Source organism: Gossypium arboreum, chromosome 11 (genome assembly GCF_025698485.1).
Source record: "Gossypium arboreum isolate Shixiya-1 chromosome 11, ASM2569848v2, whole genome shotgun sequence".
In the NCBI taxonomy this organism is placed as follows: domain Eukaryota; kingdom Viridiplantae; phylum Streptophyta; class Magnoliopsida; order Malvales; family Malvaceae; genus Gossypium; species Gossypium arboreum.
Window position 1 is genome coordinate 127,810,855 of NC_069080.1, and position 23,242 is coordinate 127,834,096.

General features: G+C 34.7%; 2 protein-coding genes and 1 pseudogene across 2 annotated transcripts; all 3 read right to left on the reverse strand.

Moving 5' to 3' along the window:
- Window positions 1-3,040: 3,040 nt before the first annotated feature.
- On the reverse strand, window positions 3,041-3,580 carry LOC128283965 (uncharacterized). The gene is made up of 2 exons (XM_053021395.1): window positions 3,320-3,580; window positions 3,041-3,232 (listed from the first exon to the last, which is right to left on the reverse strand). Exons 1-2 carry the CDS (start codon window positions 3,578-3,580, stop codon window positions 3,041-3,043), a joined length of 453 nt encoding a protein of 150 aa, XP_052877355.1.
- A 567-nt stretch (window positions 3,581-4,147) lies between these two features.
- LOC108472337 (uncharacterized) lies at window positions 4,148-5,164 on the reverse strand. The gene is made up of 2 exons (XM_017773825.2): window positions 4,714-5,164; window positions 4,148-4,194 (listed from the first exon to the last, which is right to left on the reverse strand). The coding sequence occupies exons 1-2, from the start codon at window positions 5,162-5,164 to the stop codon at window positions 4,148-4,150; spliced, it is 498 nt and encodes a 165-aa protein (XP_017629314.2).
- A 10,872-nt stretch (window positions 5,165-16,036) lies between these two features.
- Window positions 16,037-18,145, reverse strand: LOC108472336 (indole-3-acetic acid-amido synthetase GH3.17-like; annotated as a pseudogene).
- Between the last annotated feature and the right edge of the window lie 5,097 nt (window positions 18,146-23,242).

Genomic DNA, 23,242 nt, shown 5'->3' on the forward strand with positions numbered 1-23,242 from the left:
GCTTCTCCCCAAAAACCTTGTCCAAGCCCTGAATATGATAACATTGAATTTACCAATTCAATCAAGACTATATTTTTCCTTTCAGCTACACCATTTTGTTGTGGTGTGTAAGGGGCTGAAACTTTATTGATAATCCCAGTGGATTCAAAATAACTTGGATTATAGTATTCTCCACCTCTATCTGCTCTTAAGCACTTGATAAATGATTCACACTGAAGTTCAACTTTAGATTTATAAACTTTAAATTTATCAAGTGCTTCACCTTTTGAATGCAATAAATAAACATAACAATAACTAGAACAATCATCAATAAAAGTAACAAAATATTTCTTTCCACCTAATGTAGGAGTATTATGTATGTCACATAAATCACTATGTATCAAATCAAGCAACTTTGTATTTCTTTTAACTTTAGGGAAATGGTTTCTTATAATTTTAGTCAACATACATGTATTGCATTTTCAATATTATTATTAAAATAGGAATTAAATCTAACTTATACATGTTCAATTTTCTATAATTCCAATGACCTAATCATAAGGCCATAAAAGCGTAAATAGTATTTTTAATCTTATTAATAATATTGAGTTTGAACATGCTTTATACATATATCTTTTCCCTATAAAAATTCCTCCTTTAGACAAAATAAACTTATCTGCCTCAAAAACAAGTTTGAAACAAAACTTATTCAACAAACTTCAAAACACAAAATTCTTCTTACTTCTGGTACATAAAACACATCATTCAAGGTTTAAACCTTTCCAGATGTGAATTGTAATTCAACAGACCCTTTACCTTTGATTGTTGTTGTGGAAGAATTTCCCATGTACAAGACATTGTCATTTTCACATTGTGTGAACTTTGTGAACATGATTTTGTCTTTGCACACATGTTTGGTTGCTCTAATATAATCCACCATGCATTATCATCTTGTGCCATATTAATTTTCGATATCATTGCAACGAACTTTTCGTTATTATAAGCCTTAGAAGATGATTTCTTATTTAAAAATCGACATTCATTCTCGAAATGTCCCATCTTACCACAATGATAGCATGAGCCCTTTTGTTTCTTTTTGAACTTAGGTGCTCTATCAGTGTATTTGAACTTTCTCTTGAATGGTTTAGTAGTCTGTACTTCTTCCGTAACATGCACTTTGGCATTTTTAGAATTTTGGTTCTGATCTTGCTTTCAATATTCTTCTTCAATACAAAGATGATTTGCCAAAGCCTTAAGAGATATTTGCCAAAGCCTCAAGAGATATTTCCTCTTTCTTATGTTTTAGACTTTTTTTTAAAGTCTTTTCAAGATAAAGGAAGTTTATCTATTATGGAGGATACAACAATCATTTCATCTATTTTCATATCATATTACTTAAATTAATTCAACTTGTCAATATCACGAAATTATTTCATAACAAAATGACCATCAACCATTTGATAACTATTGAAACGACTGACAAGAAATTTCTTACTTGTAGCATCTTTGGTCTTGTATCTTGTCTCTAATTTGTCTCATAATTCCTTAGCAGTGACCTTGTTTTGGTAGGTGTCGAACAAACCATCGGATAAACCATTCAATATGTGCTCTATGCACATGTAATTAGCATTGTCCCATTTTTTCCTTTCTCGGGTTACAACAACAAATTCGTTTTCATTCTCTTCTAGTCTTGGTGTATCCAAAACATAGGCAATCTTTAATTTTGTTAATAAAAAGTGCATCTTTTTCTGCCATCATCAGAAATTGCCACCATCAAAATGATCAAGTTTGATAAAGTTGGAATCCAACTCCCTTAGTGTTCCACTTTCATGTTTTGTGGTAGTCATCATGAATTATATAACCTTAAAATTGTTATTACAAATTTCCATTGAGGAAAATCTCAAACACATGAACGAAACTCGAATAGAAATTGAAGAAATTGGACAAGGCTCTAAGGCGTATATCAAGTCACTATCTTTAAGGTTATATTAACCCTCACCTATATTGATGTGAAAAAGAGTTTCAAGAAAATTAACATTAAGGATATAATGAAGCCAATGCCTATTTACGTTTTGCACTGACAAGAATAGTCCACTAAGCACTGAGTAATGAATAACAAGAAACTCAATTTCTACAAAGAATTTCTACAGTAACTCTTTATAGAACAATCTAATAATATTAGAAAATAAGGAATGATAGAAAGAACTTTTAGAACTTAATGGTGTGATTTCCAAATGAATTCTCATTCCTACTTATAGTTTCATATCTCTTCATAGAGACATCTTTCAATTAGTGTCTTTTTGAATAATAATGTCTTTAAAAACATTTAATTATTTATTTAATATTATAACTATTCAAATAATATTATTTGAATAGTTATAATTCTTTTTCAAAAATCAAAAGATATAACTTTTGACAAATGACCAAAAGATTTATCCTTCGATTAATTATACCCATTCATTTATAGTTATTGGAACACTATAAATATTTGAAAATATTCCAACATATTGAAAAAACACCAATTTATAAAAATATGCATTGAAGGTTAAATCTATAGTTGAGCAATAATTTTTTATCATTATTATATAAATATATAACTCTAAGTTTAAAACAATTTAATAAATATATAAATTTTATTATTAAAAAATTTATATGAATTAATTATAAATTTAAAGATACCATATTACAAAATGTTTTTGAAAGGTGCCATATGAATGCTAACCTGGAAGCTGTTATTGTAGGCGAACTCAGCTAGCGGCAGATACTCCTCCCAACTACCTCAAAAATCAATCACACAACTCCAAAACATATCCTCCAGTATCTGAATCACCCTCTCAGATTTACCATCTGTCTGAGGATAAAACGCAGTACTGAAGTCCAATCTTGAACCCAGAGCCTCCTGTAATTTCTTCTAGAACCGAGATGTGAAATGAAGATCCCTATAAAAAATAATCGACACAGGAACCCTATGCAGTCTTACTATCTCAGAAATATAAAGCTTTGCCAAATTTTGTAGAGAGTAGTCTGTCCGAACAGGAATGAAATGAGCGAACTTGGTCAATCAATCCATGATGACCCAAAGAAAATCCTTCTTAGTGGGTGTCAAGGGAAACCCACTAACGAAGTCCCTCGTTACTTGTTCCCATTTCCATAAGGGAATCTTAACTGGCTGCAATAAACCCAAAGGTAACTGGTGTTCAGTCTTAACTTGTTGGCATGTCAGACAGCGAGCAACGAAGTCAGGAACCTCACACTTTAAACCCAGCCACCAATACAATTCACATAGATCGTGGTACATCTTATTACCACCGGGATGCATAGCATAAGGGCTACTATGTGCCTCTCTCAGAATCGACTGTCTCAAACAAGAATCGTTCAGCATACAAATCTGACCTCGGAAACACAGAACCCTATCCTTATTCAGCCCAAAATCTGAAGTACAACCACCCTCAATCTGACAGAACCGTAAACTCAAAGACTCATCCCCCAATTGCTTATCTTGAATCTGATCCATCCAAGTCTGCTTAACTTGTAGCTCAGTCAACAAACCCCCATCATTGAACAGACTAAGACGAGAAAATATCGCTCTCAGATCAGTCATTGCTCTACGACTTAGAGCATCAGCCACCACATTGACCTTATTGGAATGATACTCTATTGTGTAGTCATAATCTTTGAGCAACTCAATCCATCGGTGCTGCCTAAGATTCAACTCCTTTTGAGTAAGGAGGTACTTGAGGCTCTTATGATCAGTGTAGATGATACACCTCTTACTATAAAGATAGTGCCTCCAAATTTTTAACGCAAAGACTACTACAGCCAACTCAAGATCATGCATCGGGTAGTTCCCCTCGTGTGTTTTAAGCTGACGGGACACATAAGTAACAACCTTACTATCCTTCATCAAAACACAACCCAAACCAACATGCAAAGCATCACTGTAAACTAAAAATTCCTTACCGGATTTAGGCTATATCAAAATAGGAGCCTTAGTTAGAACAGACATAAACTTCTCAAAGACCGATTACTACATCCAGATAAATGGAACACCCTTATGCAGAAGCTTAGTCAAGGGAGCTGCAATCAGAGAGAACCCATCGACAAATAGCTGATAATATCCCGCTAGACCTAGAAAACTACGAATCTCAGACACATCCTTAGGCTGTTTTCAATCAAGCACAACCTCAATCTTTCGAGGATCAACACGAATCCCCTCTGCAGAAACCACATGCCCTAGAAAAGTTACCTCATGCAACCAAAATTCACATTTGCTCAACTTAGCGTAGAGCTGCTTTTCTCGAAGTATCTAAAGCACTACTATAAGATGCTAATAATACTCATCCTCAGTCTTAGAGTATACCAGAATATCGTCGATGAAGACCACAATGAATTGATCTAGATAAGGCTAAAATACACTGTTCATCAGATCCATAAATGCAGTTGGAGCATTCGTCAAACCAAAAGGCATTACTAGGAACTCTAATGCCCATAGAGTCCTAAATGCAGTCTTATGAACATTAGCTTCCTTAACCCTCAACTGATGATACCCAGACCGAAGATCAATCTTAAAGAACACCGAAGCCCCTCTAAACTGATTAAACAAGTCGTCAATCCTAGGAAGAGGATACTTATTCTACTCAGTTAACTTATTCAGCTGTCGATAGTCGATGAACATTCTCATGGTCCCATCCTTCTTCTTAACAAATAAAACCAGTGCTCCCCACAGAGACACACTAGGACAGATGAAATGGCACTCCAGAAGTTCTTGAAGTTGAGCATTAAGCTCTGTAAGCTCTTTCGGTGCCATACGGTAGAGAGTGATGGACACTAAAGCTGTACCCGGAAGAAGCTTAATTCCAAACTGGACCTCTCGATTCAGAGGTAAACCCGGTAACTCCTCAAGAAAGACATCCAAAAAATCTCTCACGATTTTGATATCCTTGATAGAAGAGTCCCCAGAAATAGAAACATTGACGTAGGTCAAGTACACCTTACACTCTTTCCAAACTAATTTTTCAGCCACAAGAGCAGACAAATAGTCTCCACGCTCGCTGATCACAACTATTTCCTTATCATCTTCAGTCCTCAGTACGACCCTCTTAGTCGCGCAGTCCAAATTGACTCGGTGCTTAACCAACCATTCCATACCCAGAATCAAGTCGAATTCCCGAAACGAAAGCTCCATCAAACTTGCCAAAAAAAAGTCCCTTGTACCTCTAAGAAAACATCCCTATAGAGTTTACTAACCCGAACAGACTGTCCCAACGGACTCAGTATGGTAACCTCACTAGAAGTGCTCTCGATAAAAACCCTCAAGTTTTCAGATACAGTGTTAGCTACATAGAAGTGTGTAGAACATATATCTATCAGAGCAGTATAAGGCACCTCAAAAATTAAAAACGTACTGGTGATAACATTTGGAGCATCTCTATTCTCTCGGGCCTGAGTAGTATAAACAAGTGTAGGCTGCCTTGCCTTTGTCTGATTAGCACATTTGCCCGGTGCTCTCTAACCACGACCCAAATCATTACCACCCCTAGCCGCTCCACGGGCTCTAGGTGGCTGCTAAACTGCCCTCTGAGACTGCACAGAACCCGATCCCAAAGCTTACATCTGATCAGCTCTTTTTAGACACTATCAAATACGGTGCTCTAAAGATCCACAATTTAAATATGCCCCAATCATTTTCCAACACTCGCCCGAATGGCGCCTACCATAGTCACTACATGGCTGTATCCCAGTAGGAGAAACAGGCACCCCTATTCTAACTAGCCCATCAGATCGAGCCTTTTTCTAAGGCTCCGAAATTGAACTAGAAGGCTCCTCCGAATCCCTCTTGCTCTTGCCTCTCTCTGTCCCTATTCTGGTACTGAGAGCACTTAACATTATCGGTGATCTTCGCCTTCTCTACCAGAACAGCAAACTCTCGCTTCTTTTGTGGAGCAATCAGTACCCTCAGACTATCTCTTAATCCATCCTCAAACTGAATGCATCTCTCGTACTCGGACACTACCATGCCTTGAGTGTAGCAGCTCAATCTCATAAATTTAGCCTTATACTCGGCCACAGATTTATCCCTTTTTGTAAGATTCATGAACTCATGTCTACGAGCATCAACATAGCTCTTGCCGACATATTTACTCTGAAAAGTAGTCTTGAAGAAATCCTAACTCAATCGATTAGGTTGAGTACCCTCCTCAACCGTTATCCACCACTGATAAGCCTCATTGCGAAGAAGAGAGACTGCACCCTTCAGTTTCTGTTCAGGAGTGCAGTCCAGATCATTCATAATCCTCTCCGTGGGCTCTAATTAATACTCAGCCATATTAAGGGCGACTTTACTGACACCCCTAAATAGCTCAGCACCATTAGATCGGAGTTGTTCAGTTACCAACCCACAGCCCCCAGAAGTAGAATGGGGTACAGTGACCCTCTCCAAAATCCTCAGTATGGCCTGAGACAGTGCGTCGTCCCTAGTCGAATGGCTTTGAGACCCAATCTCAGTAGCAGGCGAAATCGGCATCACACTCATATCCAAGTTAGGCACATCGCCCATAGAAGAAGACTTGGCTCGAGCCCCCTTACGACCTTTCTACGGCTAAGAGTACCACGTCTGCAAGTTCACGAGCGCTCATTGTCTAATTCCAGTTTATCTACATTACAAGCTTTATGCATCAGTTTCAGTGTTTATTAACAGATATTTTATGCATAAATTATTAGAAGTTTAGAAGTGTTTTCAGAAGTTTCAGTCTCTAACTAGTACAGTTTCAAAAAGTACTATCTACAGTATTTCAGAACAGTTCTAATTAAGTTTAAGAAGTACTTATAGGATCGACACCAGAGACTCAGTGTACCACATACTTTCTTAATCATTCAAATCATTTTGAATCTAATACTTTTTAAAACAAAATTTTGGAACCCAAAATTTACAGCCAAATTTTGTAACCTGGCTCTAATACCACTAAATGTAACACCCTAAACTTGGCCTAGACGTTATGCCCAAATCTGGAGATGTCACAAGAAATGGGTTTGAAAAACGAAGTTGAAACATTAAATCACCTCTGTCTTTTATTTCAAATTCTTTTATGACCATAATGGAAAAATGTTACTTAATTGTTTTACATGCTAAAACTTATTTATAGCGGAAGCTTAACCAAATTGTTGAGTATTAAATATGTTGTCATATTCTTTTAAAGAACCTTTGAAAGAGTCAAAACTGTCTTTTTTTAAAGAAAAACGTTTTCGGAAGCATGTAAATTATCAAATAAAACCAAACGACCAGCTAAAATTATAGTCTAGAGAGTTCCAAAAATTACAAACTCTCAGAATAAAACTAAAATCATAAATAAAAACCACAAATTAACAACTTAAGATAGTTTGTGGAAGAATGGTCACTGCTGAGTCTTTGCTGCACCAATCCACCTAAGACTGTGGATTATATGAACAAAAACAGACAGAAAGATGTGAGTTTACGTAAACTCAGTGTGTAACCCAACATAATTAAGCATACAATCATCAGAATCACATACACAGTCAGAACAGATATAGATTCAGATATCTAATTCAGAAGCAGACATGCAAAAGTCTTACCCCCCATTCTCTACACACCATCTCTGACCACCCCCTCACACCATGTGGGGTTAAAAACACCCACCCATCCCTACACACCATGTCGTGCCACTAAGACACATATCAGATAATATGTAGCCATGCTGCCAGAATATAAGCGATTAACACCGGACAGAATACTTCCTCCTCAAATACAAAACCCACCCCAAACAGATATAGAACACATACAAAAATACCAGATTAAACATGGTCTATATGCTTTTATATATACATATATCAAATATGCAATAAACATGGTAATCAGACATGTATAATCATATTTAGAACAGTGTTTTAGACTAACAAGTCACATAGTTTTAGGATTTTGTTAGCTCTTACCGACCCTACAATAGACTCACAGTCGATTGGGATGACCCGTGTGACCCTAGGAGAGATTTCAAAAATTTAGGCCCACATGCCAATATTGGCCTTGCCTATGTGGCCCACACGGCCTGGCTCAACAATCCACACGCCCTTGTGACATGCCTGTATGGGCCACACGCCCAACTTAGCCTAGCCTGTGTGGCCCACACTGTAACATCCCGAAATAGGGCCTAGTCGGACTAGTGGTTTCGGTACCACAAATTTGACATCAAAATATTTATTTTATGATTATTATGAGGCCTATAATATGAGTATATGCATGTTTTAAAGTTTCATGAAGAAATTCTTTGAGTAAGGTGTTCAATTGGAAATTAGAGACTAAATTGAATAAATTGTAAAACTTGAATTCTAGAAGCAATTTGTATGAAATTGCTTTGAGTTATGAATTATAAGGTCTTGGAGAGTAATTTTCCCAATTTTTAAATTTTTGGACAAAAATGAGCTTGCATGGATGAAATTTTAAAGAAAGGGCATGAGGGCATTTTGGTCATTTGGCTTTTTAATGAAATAAAATGGGAAAAATCAAGCCAAAATTAGCCATCTTCTTCCCCATAGCTGCCAAAATTCTCTTGTCACCATAGCTAGGGTTTGCAAACATTTCTAGCTCAATAGTAAGTGCTCTCAAGCCCCGTTTTTAATGTTTATTTTTTTGGAATCTCGGTAGCTTGTTCTCTTTATTTCTACCCATATTTCATGCTAGGGTTTTAAAAATTTACCCATGCATGAGATATTTTTATTTTGATGGATTATAGAGGAATATGAAAGATGAATATGTGTTAAACATCTTTTCCTAGGTGATTTTCATGAAAACCCCTTGTAGGGACCATTTTGCAAAAGTTATAAATTGTGTAGTAGAAATGAGAAAATAATGGGAAATGTGGGTTGCCATAATAGATAAAAGTGTTCGGCTAGGCTTGGTTAAGATAGAAAGTGCATGTGTTTCATTATACGAGCCTAGGGACTAAATCGTAAAAATATCAAAGGTTAGGGGCAAAACAGTCATTTAGATCGGGGGTGAAAATTAGACTTTTAATGTATAATGTGGGGTATTAATGATATAATTTTGTTGTTATAGACCCCGAGGAACAAATTTCGGAGGTCGATCGAGGTAAACGCAAGGTTTCGGAATAACTGAAACACAGCTCCAAAACAAATACCAGGTAAGTTCAGATAACACAAGTAAACTTGTAGTATGCATAATTGTATGATTTATGAACGTATGATAACTGCACATCTTAATAGTATGAATATTCATGAAATACATTCTTAATAAAGAATTGTGGTTAAAAGTCTCATTTGAGGTTGAAAAAGGGAATTAGATGGGTAACCCGAAATTACAGGTGATTTGAGGTCCTACATATGTTGCAGTAAGGATTTAGCCCAAACGGGTAATCCGTTGATCTCAATTATAATAAGGATCTAGCCCGGACGGGTGTTCCTTTGAATGATCAAGCCTCCCGAAGAATATGTGTGCATTATGGATTTAGCCCAGACGGGTAATCCGATTAGGGTCTAAATTTAGTCTGGACTGGTAATTCAGATCTAAGCTCATTAAGAGTGTTTGTCGTAATAAGAGATTTAGCCTGGACTGGTAATCCCAACATCACCTTATGAGTTCATAAAATGCGGGATTTAGCCTGGACTGGTAATCTCGCCATAAGATGTGAGGTTCACGGGAGTACATATATGGAATGATCATTCGTATGAATTGAAGGTTAATGGATATTCTATTGAGATTTCCTAGAAACTCAACAAGATTAGCATGAGATGATTGTGTAAATGAGATGTTGAATGATGAGCTCATCTAGTTAAATTATATGATGCTTGATTATGTTACTAACTTATTGATTAAGTGCATGTAATGGGAACCATTTCATAATTGTTGGTTTCCTTATCTATCATGGATGCATGTTAAATATTTGGTAAGTCTACTTTCCTATTATTCGAGCTTACTAAGCATGTAAATGCTTACCCCCTTACTTTTCCCTGTTTTTAGAGCTCAAGGACTCGTAAAGATTGGAAGACGATAAGAAAGTCGGCACACTATCAACAAGCCTAGCTTTGGTATATAGACATTTCTATTTTGTTCAATGGCATGTATAGGGTTTTGAGTATTTTGTTATATGTGTCATTTTCTTTGCCAAATAAAGGAATGTAAAAATATGTTTATTTCTTTGTATATGGCCATAGAAATTGGCTTAATTGAAGTAGGCTATGACCTATGAATCTAGGCATGATTTTATTTACACGTGATGGGTTGTTACCAATTGGCAATGAGTCCCATGAACGAGCCAATTTCGGACAAATTAAAGTGACATAGAAACCCATAAACACTAAATAGGAAATAACCTTTCATGTATGAAACCAATGATATGAGGTTTCCATGCAATAAGATTTATCAAAGATTTACAAATGCGTAGTCATGTTTTATTTTAAAAATTGATAACCATTAAGTATAGATGGTAGAAAGGGTGACCAAAGGCTTGGAAAATAGCCTATTAGGGTCCACATGGTTAGACACACAGGCGTGTGTCTAGGCCATGTGTGACACACGGTTCCTTCCTATGGGTGTGGGCTATGGCCGTGTATCCCCTGCACTTAAAATTCTAAATCAATAGTGCACACGGGTAGGCCACACGGGCGTGTGTACTTGCCGTGTCTAAAAGACAATGTTGTCCACGGGTAGGTAGCACGGACGTGTGCTATGGCAGTGTTGATAAGTCAGTGTTGCCCACGGCCGAAGGGCATGGGCGTGTCCCAAGTCACACGGGCGTGTGACACTTTAAGATAAGAAAATTTTTCTAAGGAGCCCAAGGTTTATCGAATGTGCACGAATTAGTCCCGCACCGCCTCTAAGTATGTTATAGGCGTTGAAGGCCTATGTAAGGGACGAGATATTCATGGTTGAAAGGTTTTAAATTTGAGAAAAAAAAATATTTGCGATCCCAAATGGTGTGATATAAATATAAAGTCCCAGTCACGCCTCGAACCCTATTCCGGTATCGAATACGGGTGAGGGGTGTTACACACACGACCACACCCAAGTCACCACACGACCGTGTGCTACACACGGCTATGCTGTCGCCGACTACATGGCCATGTTCTCGCACACGGCCATGTTCTTGCACATGGCCTACCACACGGGTGACCACACGCCCGTGTGGCGTTAACAGTTTTGTTTTTTGGCTTTTGCTGAAGCTTCATTTTTTGCGTTTTGGGTACACGCCTGGTATCGTTTTGATGAAAAAATAATCCCGAGCTTTCAAAAGCCTAAAAACAAAGTACCCAACAAAGATTTAGCAGATTTACTAACAAATTTGATAACCAGAAATCGACACGAAACTAACTTACCGCCAACGATAACCACCGCTAACATGTTCTAAACCGTCAAAGCACTAACAAAAGGTTCCCCATCAATTCCTGCACAAAACATTCTTATCAAAATACTATTCTTTCGAACCCCTCTTAAGAAGAAATTCCACTATTCGAACAAAGTTTAACAAAACCAAAACTTACAGTTAACGAAACCTCATTTACCAAAACGCACGATAACAACAAAATATCAAACCACAGAGTTACCACAGCAGAAAGAAAGAATCACAATGTTGGAAGGGAAAAAGAAAAGAGAAGAAGAAGAGGCATAAAGAAAATAGCGTTAATTTTTTTTAAAAGGGAGAGAAAAACAAAAACTAACAAATATTCTAAAATCCCTTAATTCTCTCCACTACCCCACTACTGATAACTCCCTCAGAATTTTAGCTCAGCCGGAACTCTATTAGATAACAGAGCAAAAAAATAAGACTTTCGCTAACGCAGGAATTCGAACACAGGACCTCCAACACCAACCCCCTTACTATTCGAGCCAGCAGGCTCATTCTGATATAAAATTACAAGTAATTAAATATAAGCCCACTTAACAAGGATAAGGTTTAATTCCAAAAATAACCAAAATTTGCTAAAGATAGGGCTTGAACTTGGGACCTCTCACACACACCCAGAACACTTAACCACTGAAGTAGATTCACACTTGTGTCAGATATTCACAAAAGCATAATTAAATTATTTGAGGCGTTACAGCCGTGTCTCGCATCCGGCCATCCACAAGACCGGCCATACGCCCGTGTGGAGTCGGCAGTGGCCGTTTTTGGCTTTTGTAAAAACCTCAATTTCTGCATTTTAGGTACACACCTGGTATCAATTTGATGCAAAATCACTCTCGAGCCTTCTAAAACCTAAAAACAGCATACCAAACCCGTTTGCTAAATTGTCAACAACAATCTGACAAAAAATTCGACTTACCAATGATGAAAAACATTGTTAACCACGATCAACAAATGAAACAAAAATCATAGTTTGTCGACTTTTCCTACACTAAAAAAAATATAGCAACGTTTCAACCTTCAAAAAATAACGATAAAAAAAATACAAATGGAAGCCCACTTACCGATTTCACAAAGAAAAAGCAAGGATTCGAAACACCCCAAAAGCCAGGATTAACAATAGCAGCAAAAACGAAGGAAAAGTTTAATTCGACAGCGAGAAAAGAAAATGATAAGAACAAAAATAGGGATTTTGGTTTTTTGGAAAATGAATAACGTCAAAGGCAGAAGGAATTTTTGGAGAAAAAATAACAAAAATAAAATTCAATTTTGATATCCGCTCACTTCCCACTAACACCTTAATCTCAACCACTTCAGCATTTTAATTTTACCAAAACTCTGTCTGCTAACCAAGCAAAAATAAATACCTACGCTAATGTAGGGATTCAAACACAGGACCTCCAACACACTAACACCCTTACTACTCGAACCAGCAAGCTCATTCTAATATAAAATTATAGACAATTTAATATAAGCCCTTTGAACAAAGATAAGGCTTAGATCCAAAAATAACCAAAATTTGATAAAGGTGGGGCTTGAACTTGGGACCTCCCACACACACCCAAAACACTTAACTACTGAAGCAGATACACATATGTATTAAGTACTTACAAAAATAGAAATAAGAAAGTCAGGACGTTATATCACAAGTTGTTCATCATCAGTCTGACAGGTTCAATATTGCATATATCATCCATATATCAGTCTTAAAGCATTAGATAGTTATCTTACGGTCAAATTTAGATCATAAATACATTTTGGAGGTTAATTAGTGCTCGTGTTGGGTAACACTCATGGCCTCAAAAAATAAGATTCAGATCCTATTCATATGCCATACAGCTTGGACACATGCCCATGTCCTTGCTCGTGTGGCTCACACTGCCTGGGCACACGCCCATGTCCTTGCCCGTGTGGCTCGCACGGCCTGGGCACACACCCATGTCCCTGGCTGTGTGGTTCTAAAATGTAAACATTGAGTTACACGGCCTAGACACATGCCTATGTCCTTGCCCGTGTGACTCACATGGCCTGGGCACACGCCCATGTCCCTGGCCATGTGGTTTTAAAGCGTAAACAATGAGTTATACGGGCTGGACACAAGCCCATGTCCTTGCTCGTATGGCTCACACGGTCTGGGCATACGCCCATGTCCTTACCTGTATGGCATCAACAATCCCATTTTCTGACGACTGAAAACGTAAAAAAAGAGGGGTTTCGGCACCCATCTAATTTGGAACCGATACAAGACCAACAAGGATGAATTCTTGTCTCAGCCAACAAATTAACTAGAATGAGAAGTCAGACTCCGTACAGAATCGGTGTAATGTAACAAAACAAAAAGAACGGTCACTTGAAAATAAGGAACCAAAATGCAGAAACTAAAGAATGCAAACTAAATGATAGAAATTCTCGCAGAAGAGAAAAGAACAAAAAAGAAAATAATAGTGCCAGAAGTTTCTGCAAGGTTTTAGATAACCAACCAAAACTAACTACCTTTTAACGAAATTCAAAAATAAAACATTCTGTATTGTTTCCGTCAGGATTTGAATACAAGACCAAGGATTATACAAAAGCTTAACCATTGAACCACTGGGCTCATTGTTGACATCAACTGACTGAATTTAACTTATAAGCCAAATGTTCAAGGGTAAGGGTTTAAGCAAAATGACAAAATTTCCAAAAACGAGATTTGAACCTGAAACCTCACACACATACCTAGAACACTTGACCACTGAACCAAACCAATTTACTTGTCAAGAATTTCCAAAGTCTAAACTCAAATCGAGGGATGACCTCTTTTGGTTTCAAAATGCAATTTCTTCTAGGTCGATTTTTGGGATGTTATAGCAACACTTATGACAAGGTCATTGGACGAGCATTTAATGAGTAGCTTTCATAATGATATATAATAGAATGACTTCATGACTAAATAATATTATAATTAATAGACGAAAAGCTAAAACTTAAGTACAAATTATTTAAGCCCTAATTCTATTTTCTAGAAAAAAACACATAATTCTAGTTATAGAGCGAATTAACTTTTCTACTGAAGTTAATAAAGTTTTCATTCTATACAATTAATTTGTGTTACTTTGAGCCCACATTCAAAGTAGTTCGTGGTTCATGCATTGTGAGAAAGGTCATTTGGTTGAAAGTCAAGATCGACTTATCCGCCTTGTACAAAGCTCAAGTATAATTTCAATTATTATTTATTGCTATAAATATTGCAATGACTCGATTTAAAAAACTTCTGTTGTGCCTAAAAACATTGTTTTCTAAATCGATTTTTTCCAACATTCTTCGCCTGTCACAGGTAAACTGAACTCCTCTCTATCACCTTCTCCTCCTTAACTTTCTCCTTGTATTAACAATCATAATCCATATATAATATGTGGTTTGGTTAAAGTAAAATTTTAGAGACATTTTTTAATCACACTAGTTCTATTCACAAATATTATGGTGCCTATACATTGAAGACACATTTTACCATTTTGAATTTGTTTGTTGTAAGGAACATTAGTGGGTGCAATTTGAGTGTAATCAAATTGTCTTAGTAGTTTGTACAAAGCTTTCATTAGGGAAAGTTTTACTAGAGAAAGTTTAATGATTATAACTGTTTGGGACTGAGATTGTAATTAGTGAATGAGGTTGAGCTTAAATCAACTCTTGTACTATGAAATTATAATGAATTATTTTCCAAGCAAAGTCCAGGATTTGGTTACACTAAGTTGCAACTCACCTTAACATCTTACATAGCAATTCAACGCTTTCAATGGGTATCAAAGCGAGACAATAGACGAATTGGGTAAAGATTTTATTATTGAACTGCTAAACCCAAGGAAGACAATTGGATCTTTAGGCTACCCATGCTTGGTAAGTCAAACTACCCGAACTAGAAGGCCCAAGGAAATAAATTAATAAAGATATTCAATGACATGAATGATAGGTATATGGTCACATTCAGCTTACGTGTGCTAATATATTGAAAAAAAAAAAACACCAATTTAACAAAATGTGTATTGAAGGTTAAATCTATAATTGAGCAACAGTTTTTTATTGTTAGTATATAAATTATAACCCTAAGTTTAAGACAATTTAATAAATATATTTTTTATTATTACAAAATTTATATGAATTAATTATAAATATAAACATTAATAAAAATAAATTCAAATTTAATTAATGAAAATTTAATTATTATTAATAAAATTATTATTTAACATAAATAAAATTGAATACATATTTATTATTTAATATGAAATATATTTTTAAGTATTTATGTAGCATATATAATTTAATGTCCTTAATGATCATTGTTTATTCTCACATCACCGTTAAAGTTGTTTGATTTCAAACATATATCTGAACATTGATTTTAATCTCACCCTTATAACATTCAATCTCAACGTCACAATAACTAATCTTATATCCATTATTATTTTTAATCTCCCAAGAGACAATTTCAGTGTCCATCCAAAAGAACCTGGGACTGTAATGCTACTATAGAATAAAAGAATTTCAGCTGAACTACTATCAAAGAAATGTTTTCGTTTTTGTAGGATTATATTATTGTGGTATGTCTTCACTATATAATTGTGTTTAATAATTGCTTAAGTGATGCATTTGAAGTTGATGTTGTAACTGAAATATATGCATCTATTAATTTATGCATTCCATTAGATAATTCAAATAAGAATAATATTTAATCCACAAGTTGCTGTCAATGAAACAAAAACAACCAATTCAGTAGCAAAGTCAATATCTGCAATATTTTCACCTTGTAGGATTACCTCCACAATGCTTGATTAATCCTAAAACAGTGCAGCTTAAAACATAGTTTTGGAGCTGAAAAACTTCCCCACCATCCCTGAATTTAACATCTTTGCAGCTTCCTTAGATTTAAGGCAACTAGGTGGCTTGTATTGGGTAATGGAAGCTCCCTTTGATACATAGAAATCCATGAGTTGATCAAAGGTTCCGTGTTTAACCACCCTTAGCTCTAAACCTGAAATCACCTTTCCTAAGTGATTTATATGTAAAATCAAAGGATTCATCCACTATACAGCAGCATTGTTCCATTAACTCGGCATCAAGTTTTGGTAAATCATTCCTGCCTTTCATCTTCAGCTCCCAAAATAATACATATCGACTGGCATCAACGAAGTGTCAGCATAGCTACTATATGTGGTTAACATGATGCCGAGTGGTTCAAGGACAAGTTTTGCTTTCATGACTGCTTTCGAAAGGTCTTCTTCAGTTGTTTTGTCCAAATCAATACTCAACACCACGTTTTATCGTTCAACAAATTGAAACTGTGGAGATTTATTATAGAATCCGGTCACCTTGAGAACATCTCCGATTCTGTACCGATATAGACCTGAAAAGGAGGATTACCTGTAATATTGATCAAGCTTCACATTCACAAGATCGACCGGTTTGTCAATTGTCCTAGTTTCTTGAGCCTTTCCTCCACCATCTTTATTCACAGGGAGAAATTCAAAGTAGGCCGTATTTGGGAGAAAGGTGTAAGAAACATCAAAGGGCTTGCTTAGGGGTTTTAAATTGATCCCGAAGCAAGCTTCCGAAGAACTATAATTTGGTGAAACTAAAGAGATCCCTCCTCCATAAAATTCAAGAAATGGAATATATTGGCTCATGCTACCTGTACAGATAGAACTAATATATTTGATTTTAGGCCAAAGTTTCTTAATGATCCCTTCCCATGATTTATCTTCACATATTTGTTGAATCAAATCAGTCATTTCAGGGTTTGGCCTAGTAAGGATCAATGACATAGCACTTCTGCAACCAGCATCAGTAATCCAATCACTGAGATAACCTGTTCTAATGTTGGAACATAATTCTTTCCAATAATCATCTAAGAATTTGATGCTCCTTGGCAAAACTGATGCAAAGCTTGAACCCATACGTACGACCTCATCGCGCTGTAGTAAACCAGTAAGCAATTGGCAGAACATACTTTGCTCGTTGTCCGAACATAAGATGGTCTCAATAGGACTTGCGCAAAACTTCGCCAGGCCCGTTTTGAAGCTTTTGGTCTTGAAATAGAATGTTGTGTATAGTGATGCCACTAATCCAGATGGAGTTTCCATCTCTGGTTTGATAAAATATAGGTACAATGATTTTCCTTCGTCCGAGCCATTAAAACATCTGCCAAGAAAAAGGAAAAGAAACATTAATTAGTTGTTTGTTTGATTACGTGTATTATGATTGTGGATCTAATAGTTATTGCATCGAATAGCAAATTACGACCGCTATCGGAACTTCACTGTAGTGACAGCTATTTAAATGTACTTATCTTTTTATCACGAGGTCAGCCAGAAGAGGTTCATTCATCCTTTTCTCAAAACTTTCAGCTGTCATAGGTATCAATTTCGGCTGCCCCTCAGAAGTACCAGTGCTTTGGATGAACTGGGTGATGCGATAAGCCAAAAGGATCGATGGGGTCTCTCCGTTAGCAATCCGATCGATGTAAGGCTTGATATCTTCGTAAGTAATAATGGGGACATTTGTTTTGAAGCTTTGCTTGTCCGCTTGGCCACTGGGGAAGAATCTGCTTAGATATTCTGTTCCTGCATTGCTCTTCAGTATCTCCTCCAACACTTGTTCTTGTAGTTTATGAGCATTGCTGGTTAAATCTTCCAAAATGTTCATGACATTTTCATATATTTCCTTTATGTCTGTCTCACCATCCATCACAGTTATGGGGAGAGTGAGAAGAACAAAGAAGAAACGGGAGAGGAAAGCTTGAAGGAATTGAAAAAAGAAAATTTAAGAACAAATTAATTTGTTTCGTACTTGTAATATATCTAGATTGCGTCCATCAAAAGTAAGCTGCCTTTCCACTGTTTTCTATAAGCATTTTAAAAAAAAAATTGTATATAGCAGATATATATAAAACAGTACTCTTAAAATAATGTAATATACTTTATAAAAAAAATATTTTAATCATTATTGAGTTGTGCCTATTAAAATGTGAAATCAACTTACTTAAAAGTTTATAATATATAATATGGACTGATTATAATTATAAGACCATTAATGCACATTTAATTGATTCATATTATTTATATATAAAATATTTACAAAGAATTGAATAATTTCATTTTGAATTTTTAAGAAAAATAAAATAATGAAATTTAATATTTTATAATCTTTTTTAACCTTTTATTTAAAAACAATATACTATTTTTAAATATAATAAAAATATTTATTTAATATTCTTCATGTCTATTTTATGTTTTGTATTCAAAGTTCGTGACTATCCTTTTAAAAATATAATATGTCTTACTATTGTACACTAACACTTATTAATAATATATAATTTTATATTAATACTTATATATTTAAATTTAAATAAAATTTTAAAACATTTAATTTAAATTTTATATCAAATTTAAATTTAAAATCTAAAATCTTTATTCAAATTTGAGTCCGAGAATGCATAATATATGTCCCATTGGCATGGGAGAAATATTAAAAGAATTATTTATGGGTTATTACCTCTCAATCTTAATCCAAGTTTGTTAGGATTTCGACCCGATTGAGCAACGAACAAGAAAATAGCGAAATAAATTGAGAAATTGAACACATAAATTTAACGTGGAAAAACCCCTCCAAAGAGGATAAAAAACTACGGGCAAAGATAATTTTACTATAATGACAAAAGAACGAAGAGTACAAAAAGATGGAGATAAAAACTAAACCCCGAAAACCCGAAAACAAAGAACCCACAAAACGTAAACACAAAATTCTCTAAATGTGTTATGAGTTCTAATCTCTAATGGGTGTATATTCTAAGGTTATAAAAGAGCCTATTTATAGGCTAAATTCATAGATCAAATAATAATAAAAATAATCTAAACTAATCAGTGTTTGATTGAAACAAGTAAACAGAGTTTAACTGAAAGATTATTTTTCAAATTTGATTGAAAATATGAGTCATATTTAACAAATCTCCACCTTGACTCATATTTCCACAACGCTATCTTTGCCAAAACCTGCCACGAGCCTATCTTGAACTATGCAGGGAATTAACTGAGTCAAATTTGTGCTTAGAAACTGGAAGACTTCTAGCCTTCGACTTGTACACAGCCAAATCAAAACTAACCCAGGTTTGATTTTCACGAACACAGTGCCCTAACTTTTCAAAACCTGCATCCAAAAGAGAACCTCTCTTCAACGAAACGGTCATACCTTTTTCCCTCCTATGACCAAGTTGCCTCCGCTCCAAACGAGTTGACTTCGACTCTGTAACAGACGAGGGACTTCCGATTTCATCGGTCACTGTAAAACCTTCCAGAATATAAAGACTGCCGGTTCTTTTACCTTTTAACAAAACAAGAGATCTACGAGATACTTTAATGCCGTTCGACTTGATGTTGATTCTGCATCCTTTCAAGTCTAAAATACTCAAAGAGATGAGATTCTTTCGTAAATCAGGTACATACTTGACATCTGAGAGTGTCTTAATTGTCCCATCATGCATCTTAATTTTAACAGTACCAATACCAATTACCTTACTAGATGAATCGTTTCCCATGCGCACAACTCCACCTTCAACTGAACTGTATGTGAAGAACCATTCTCTATTGGGACACATATGGAAAGAACATCTTGAATCTAGGATCCACTCAGACGTGAGCTTGGAGTTATCGCTCGTTGAAACTAATAAGAAATCATCACCGTTTTCATCGGACAAATTAGAACCAGCTACATCTTCCTCGTTACTCTCAGCAGCTCTTTTATTTCGCAGTTTATAACAATCTGCTTTGACGTGACCTAACTTTTTAAAATAGTGACACCTTTTATCTCATTTCTTTGATGCTACCAAAACGGAAGCTTGCCTATCTGCTTTGCTATCCAAATGAAGCTCATTGTCGAGTTTGTCTCTACTCAACAAATGACCCTTCACATCTTCGAACGAGAGTTTGTCTCTGCCATAAATCAGGGTCTCCCTGAAAGACTTGTATGAATGGGGTAAAGAGCACAATAATAGCATAGCTTGATCTTCATCATCAATATGAACCTCAACATTCTTTAAATCATTTAAAAGAGCAATGAATTGACTGCTGTGATCTCTAAGAAGCTCACCTTCGTTCATGCGAAACGTAAATAGACGTTGTTTCAACACTAAACGGTTAGCCAGAGACTTAGTCGCATAAAGAGTTTCTAACCTTTTCCACAAGACGGATGAGGTTTCTTCATCAATACCTCTTGCAATACCATATTCGCGAGGCACAACTGGATTGCAGACAAAGCCTTTTCATCAAGCTCTTCCCATTCTGTTTTATTTAGATTCTCAGGCTTTTTCCCGGTAACAACCTTTTTCAAGCCTGATTGAACTAAAATTTTCATCATCTGAACTTGCCATAGATTGAAAATTGTCTCACCATCGAACTTCTCAATTTTAAACCTTGTTGTTGCCATCTTTGAACTGGCTGATCTATGAAAATTGAACTAGCTCTGATACCACTTCTTAGGATTTCGACTCGATTGAGCAACGAACAAGAAAATAGCAGAATAAATTGAAAAATTGAACACACAAATTTAACGTGGAAAAACTCCTCCAAAGAGAATAAAAAAATCACGGGCAAAGATAATTTTACTATAATGGCAAAAGAACGAAGAGCACAAAAAGATAGAGATAAAAACTAAACCCCGAAAACCCGAAAACAAAGAACTCACAAAACGTAAACACAAAATTCTCTAAATGTGTTATGAGTTCTAATCTCTAATGGGTGTATATTCTAAGGTTATAAAAGAGCCTATTTATAGGCTAAATTCATAGATCAAATAATAATAAAATAATCTAAACTAATCAGTGTTTGATTAAAACAAGTAAACAGAGTTTAACTGAAAGATTATTTTTTAAATTTAACTGAAAATAGGAGTCATATTTAACAAAGTTGAAATAAACTATGGTGCAAATTAATCATTGTATTTTGTACTTGTTCTGAACAAACTTATATTATGTTCTTTCAATGATTGCTTCTTACGTGGCCTTCCCTCCATCACTTGGTTAATGGAAATCAAGTAAGGTTACTCAAAAATATTAGTAAAAAAAAGAGCCAGAGAACCCAGCCATCCCCAAATTATTAATTTGTATAAAAGATTTAATTAAAAGAATATAAACTTCCTAAAATTAAAATAATAAACAAAGTCAATAGCTAACCAATCATTATCTGTAATTAGGTATTTATTTTTTCTCATCAGCCATTCTTTCTTTCTTATCACCTAACATGTGCAAAAAAAACCTAGAAATTAATGTTATTTTCTTGCTTAAAATTTTTTTATTTAGTCCCCTTTTTCTACATTGTTTGTCTCAAATGCCTTTTTAAAACCTAGAAAGAAACTCTAGATTAACAAATTTATAAACCCAGAAAAATGGTTGGGTTGAAGATACCAACTTTGACAGCTTTATTTTTTACTATAAAGATAATACCAGTTTCAGACTCTAGTGTTCCCATGTCTTTATCATTTCTAGCTCAAGCATTGGAGAGATTTCAAGTCAATATCGTAGCATTTGATATTTCCAACTTTGTCAATTGAACGGAAGAAAGACCAAAGTAGAAGATATTATTGAAAGTCATTTAAGGTACACAAATCCTAAAAATATTTTTATATTTACTTTTATTTTAAAATTTAATAATTTTAAGATATTTTTATAATTAGGACTAAAATGATAAATCTTGTAAACATTGAAGAATAAATTTGTTGAAATTTTTAGATTTAAGATCAAATTTATAGAAAACATAAATATTGGAGGGTTAAATTTTTATTAGGCCAATAAAATAAGGCCCACATTAGACTTCTATTAAGTAACTAATGAAAGAGTAACTAAAATATTTAATTTCAAATAGTTGAATGATTAAAACGAAAAAAATTAATAGTTGAGTAACCAAAATAAAACAAACTAAATAATTTGTGAGTATTCTTTTACTTATACACTCTTATTTTTAAAACTTTATTTTATCGTTACAATTAATTTTTTCAAAACTAATTGACTAATCCTCATTTAATTAGCATAAATATATATTTTTGAAATTATAAAATATATTATTTAATGAATTAAAACTATATAAAACTCATGTGCAATATATGTGACATTAGAACTAGCTAGTACATTTCAACTCATACGCGTCTTCATTAAATTAATTAGATTGGCTTGATTTTTTTAATAATATTGATTTTGTTAATATTTTATTGCGGATATCCTGGCAAAGTTGTAATCTTCAATATAGTAACCTTCAATGAAATTGTAAGGTTTTTATATTGTAATTAAGTCTTTATTTATTCTTTTTAACTTAAGGGATTGTATCCTATTGAGTGCATGAGTATTATTGTTAATATAAGAGCATGTGGGTTCAAATGCATTAAAATGCATTATCTTTTTATTTATAAATTCAAAAGAGATTATTGGTAGTTCTAACTATTATCTTAAAAAGAGCCATCCAAACTTATAATGGATTTGGAAGGTGCTGTTAGTAGGTTTAAATATTATTTTTTTAGTTTGTATTGATATTTATCTTTCTTTCATTATTTCATAAAATATTTAATTATTTATTATTAAATAATATTGGGAATCAGTACATAAACTACTTGCCATATTAAATAGGCACTAAAAGACCCTTTTATTCCTTTTAAGTTTTGATCCAGCTCAGTGTCGAAATAGTTTGAGTCTAATGTAGCCATCGGATAAAAAAGAAAAACTCAAACGTACTAATATTAAGAGCGAAAAAATAATATATAATGGCATAAATTCAGAAACTGTAGGTTCGGTGAATTATCTTTTCATGAAAAGATCCTTTGTCAAGTCCATGCCTGCAATTTCAGCTTGTAGGATTACCTCCACAATGTTTGATTAATCC

Excerpts from the sequence above, each read along its gene's own strand:
- LOC128283965 (XM_053021395.1), bottom strand. The coding sequence starts at position 3,580 with ATGACTGATCTGAGAGCGATATTTTCTCGTCTTAGTCTGTTCAATGAT. Across the intron at positions 3,233-3,319 it reads GACAGTCGATTCTGAGAGAG|TGTGAGGTTCCTGACTTCGT; the intron begins GCACATAGTAGC and ends CTGGGTTTAAAG.
- LOC108472337 (XM_017773825.2), bottom strand. The coding sequence starts at position 5,164 with ATGGAGCTTTCGTTTCGGGAATTCGACTTGATTCTGGGTATGGAATGG. Across the intron at positions 4,195-4,713 it reads GTGCCATTTCATCTGTCCTA|AGGGGATTCGTGTTGATCCT; the intron begins GTGTGTCTCTGT and ends TGGTTTCTGCAG.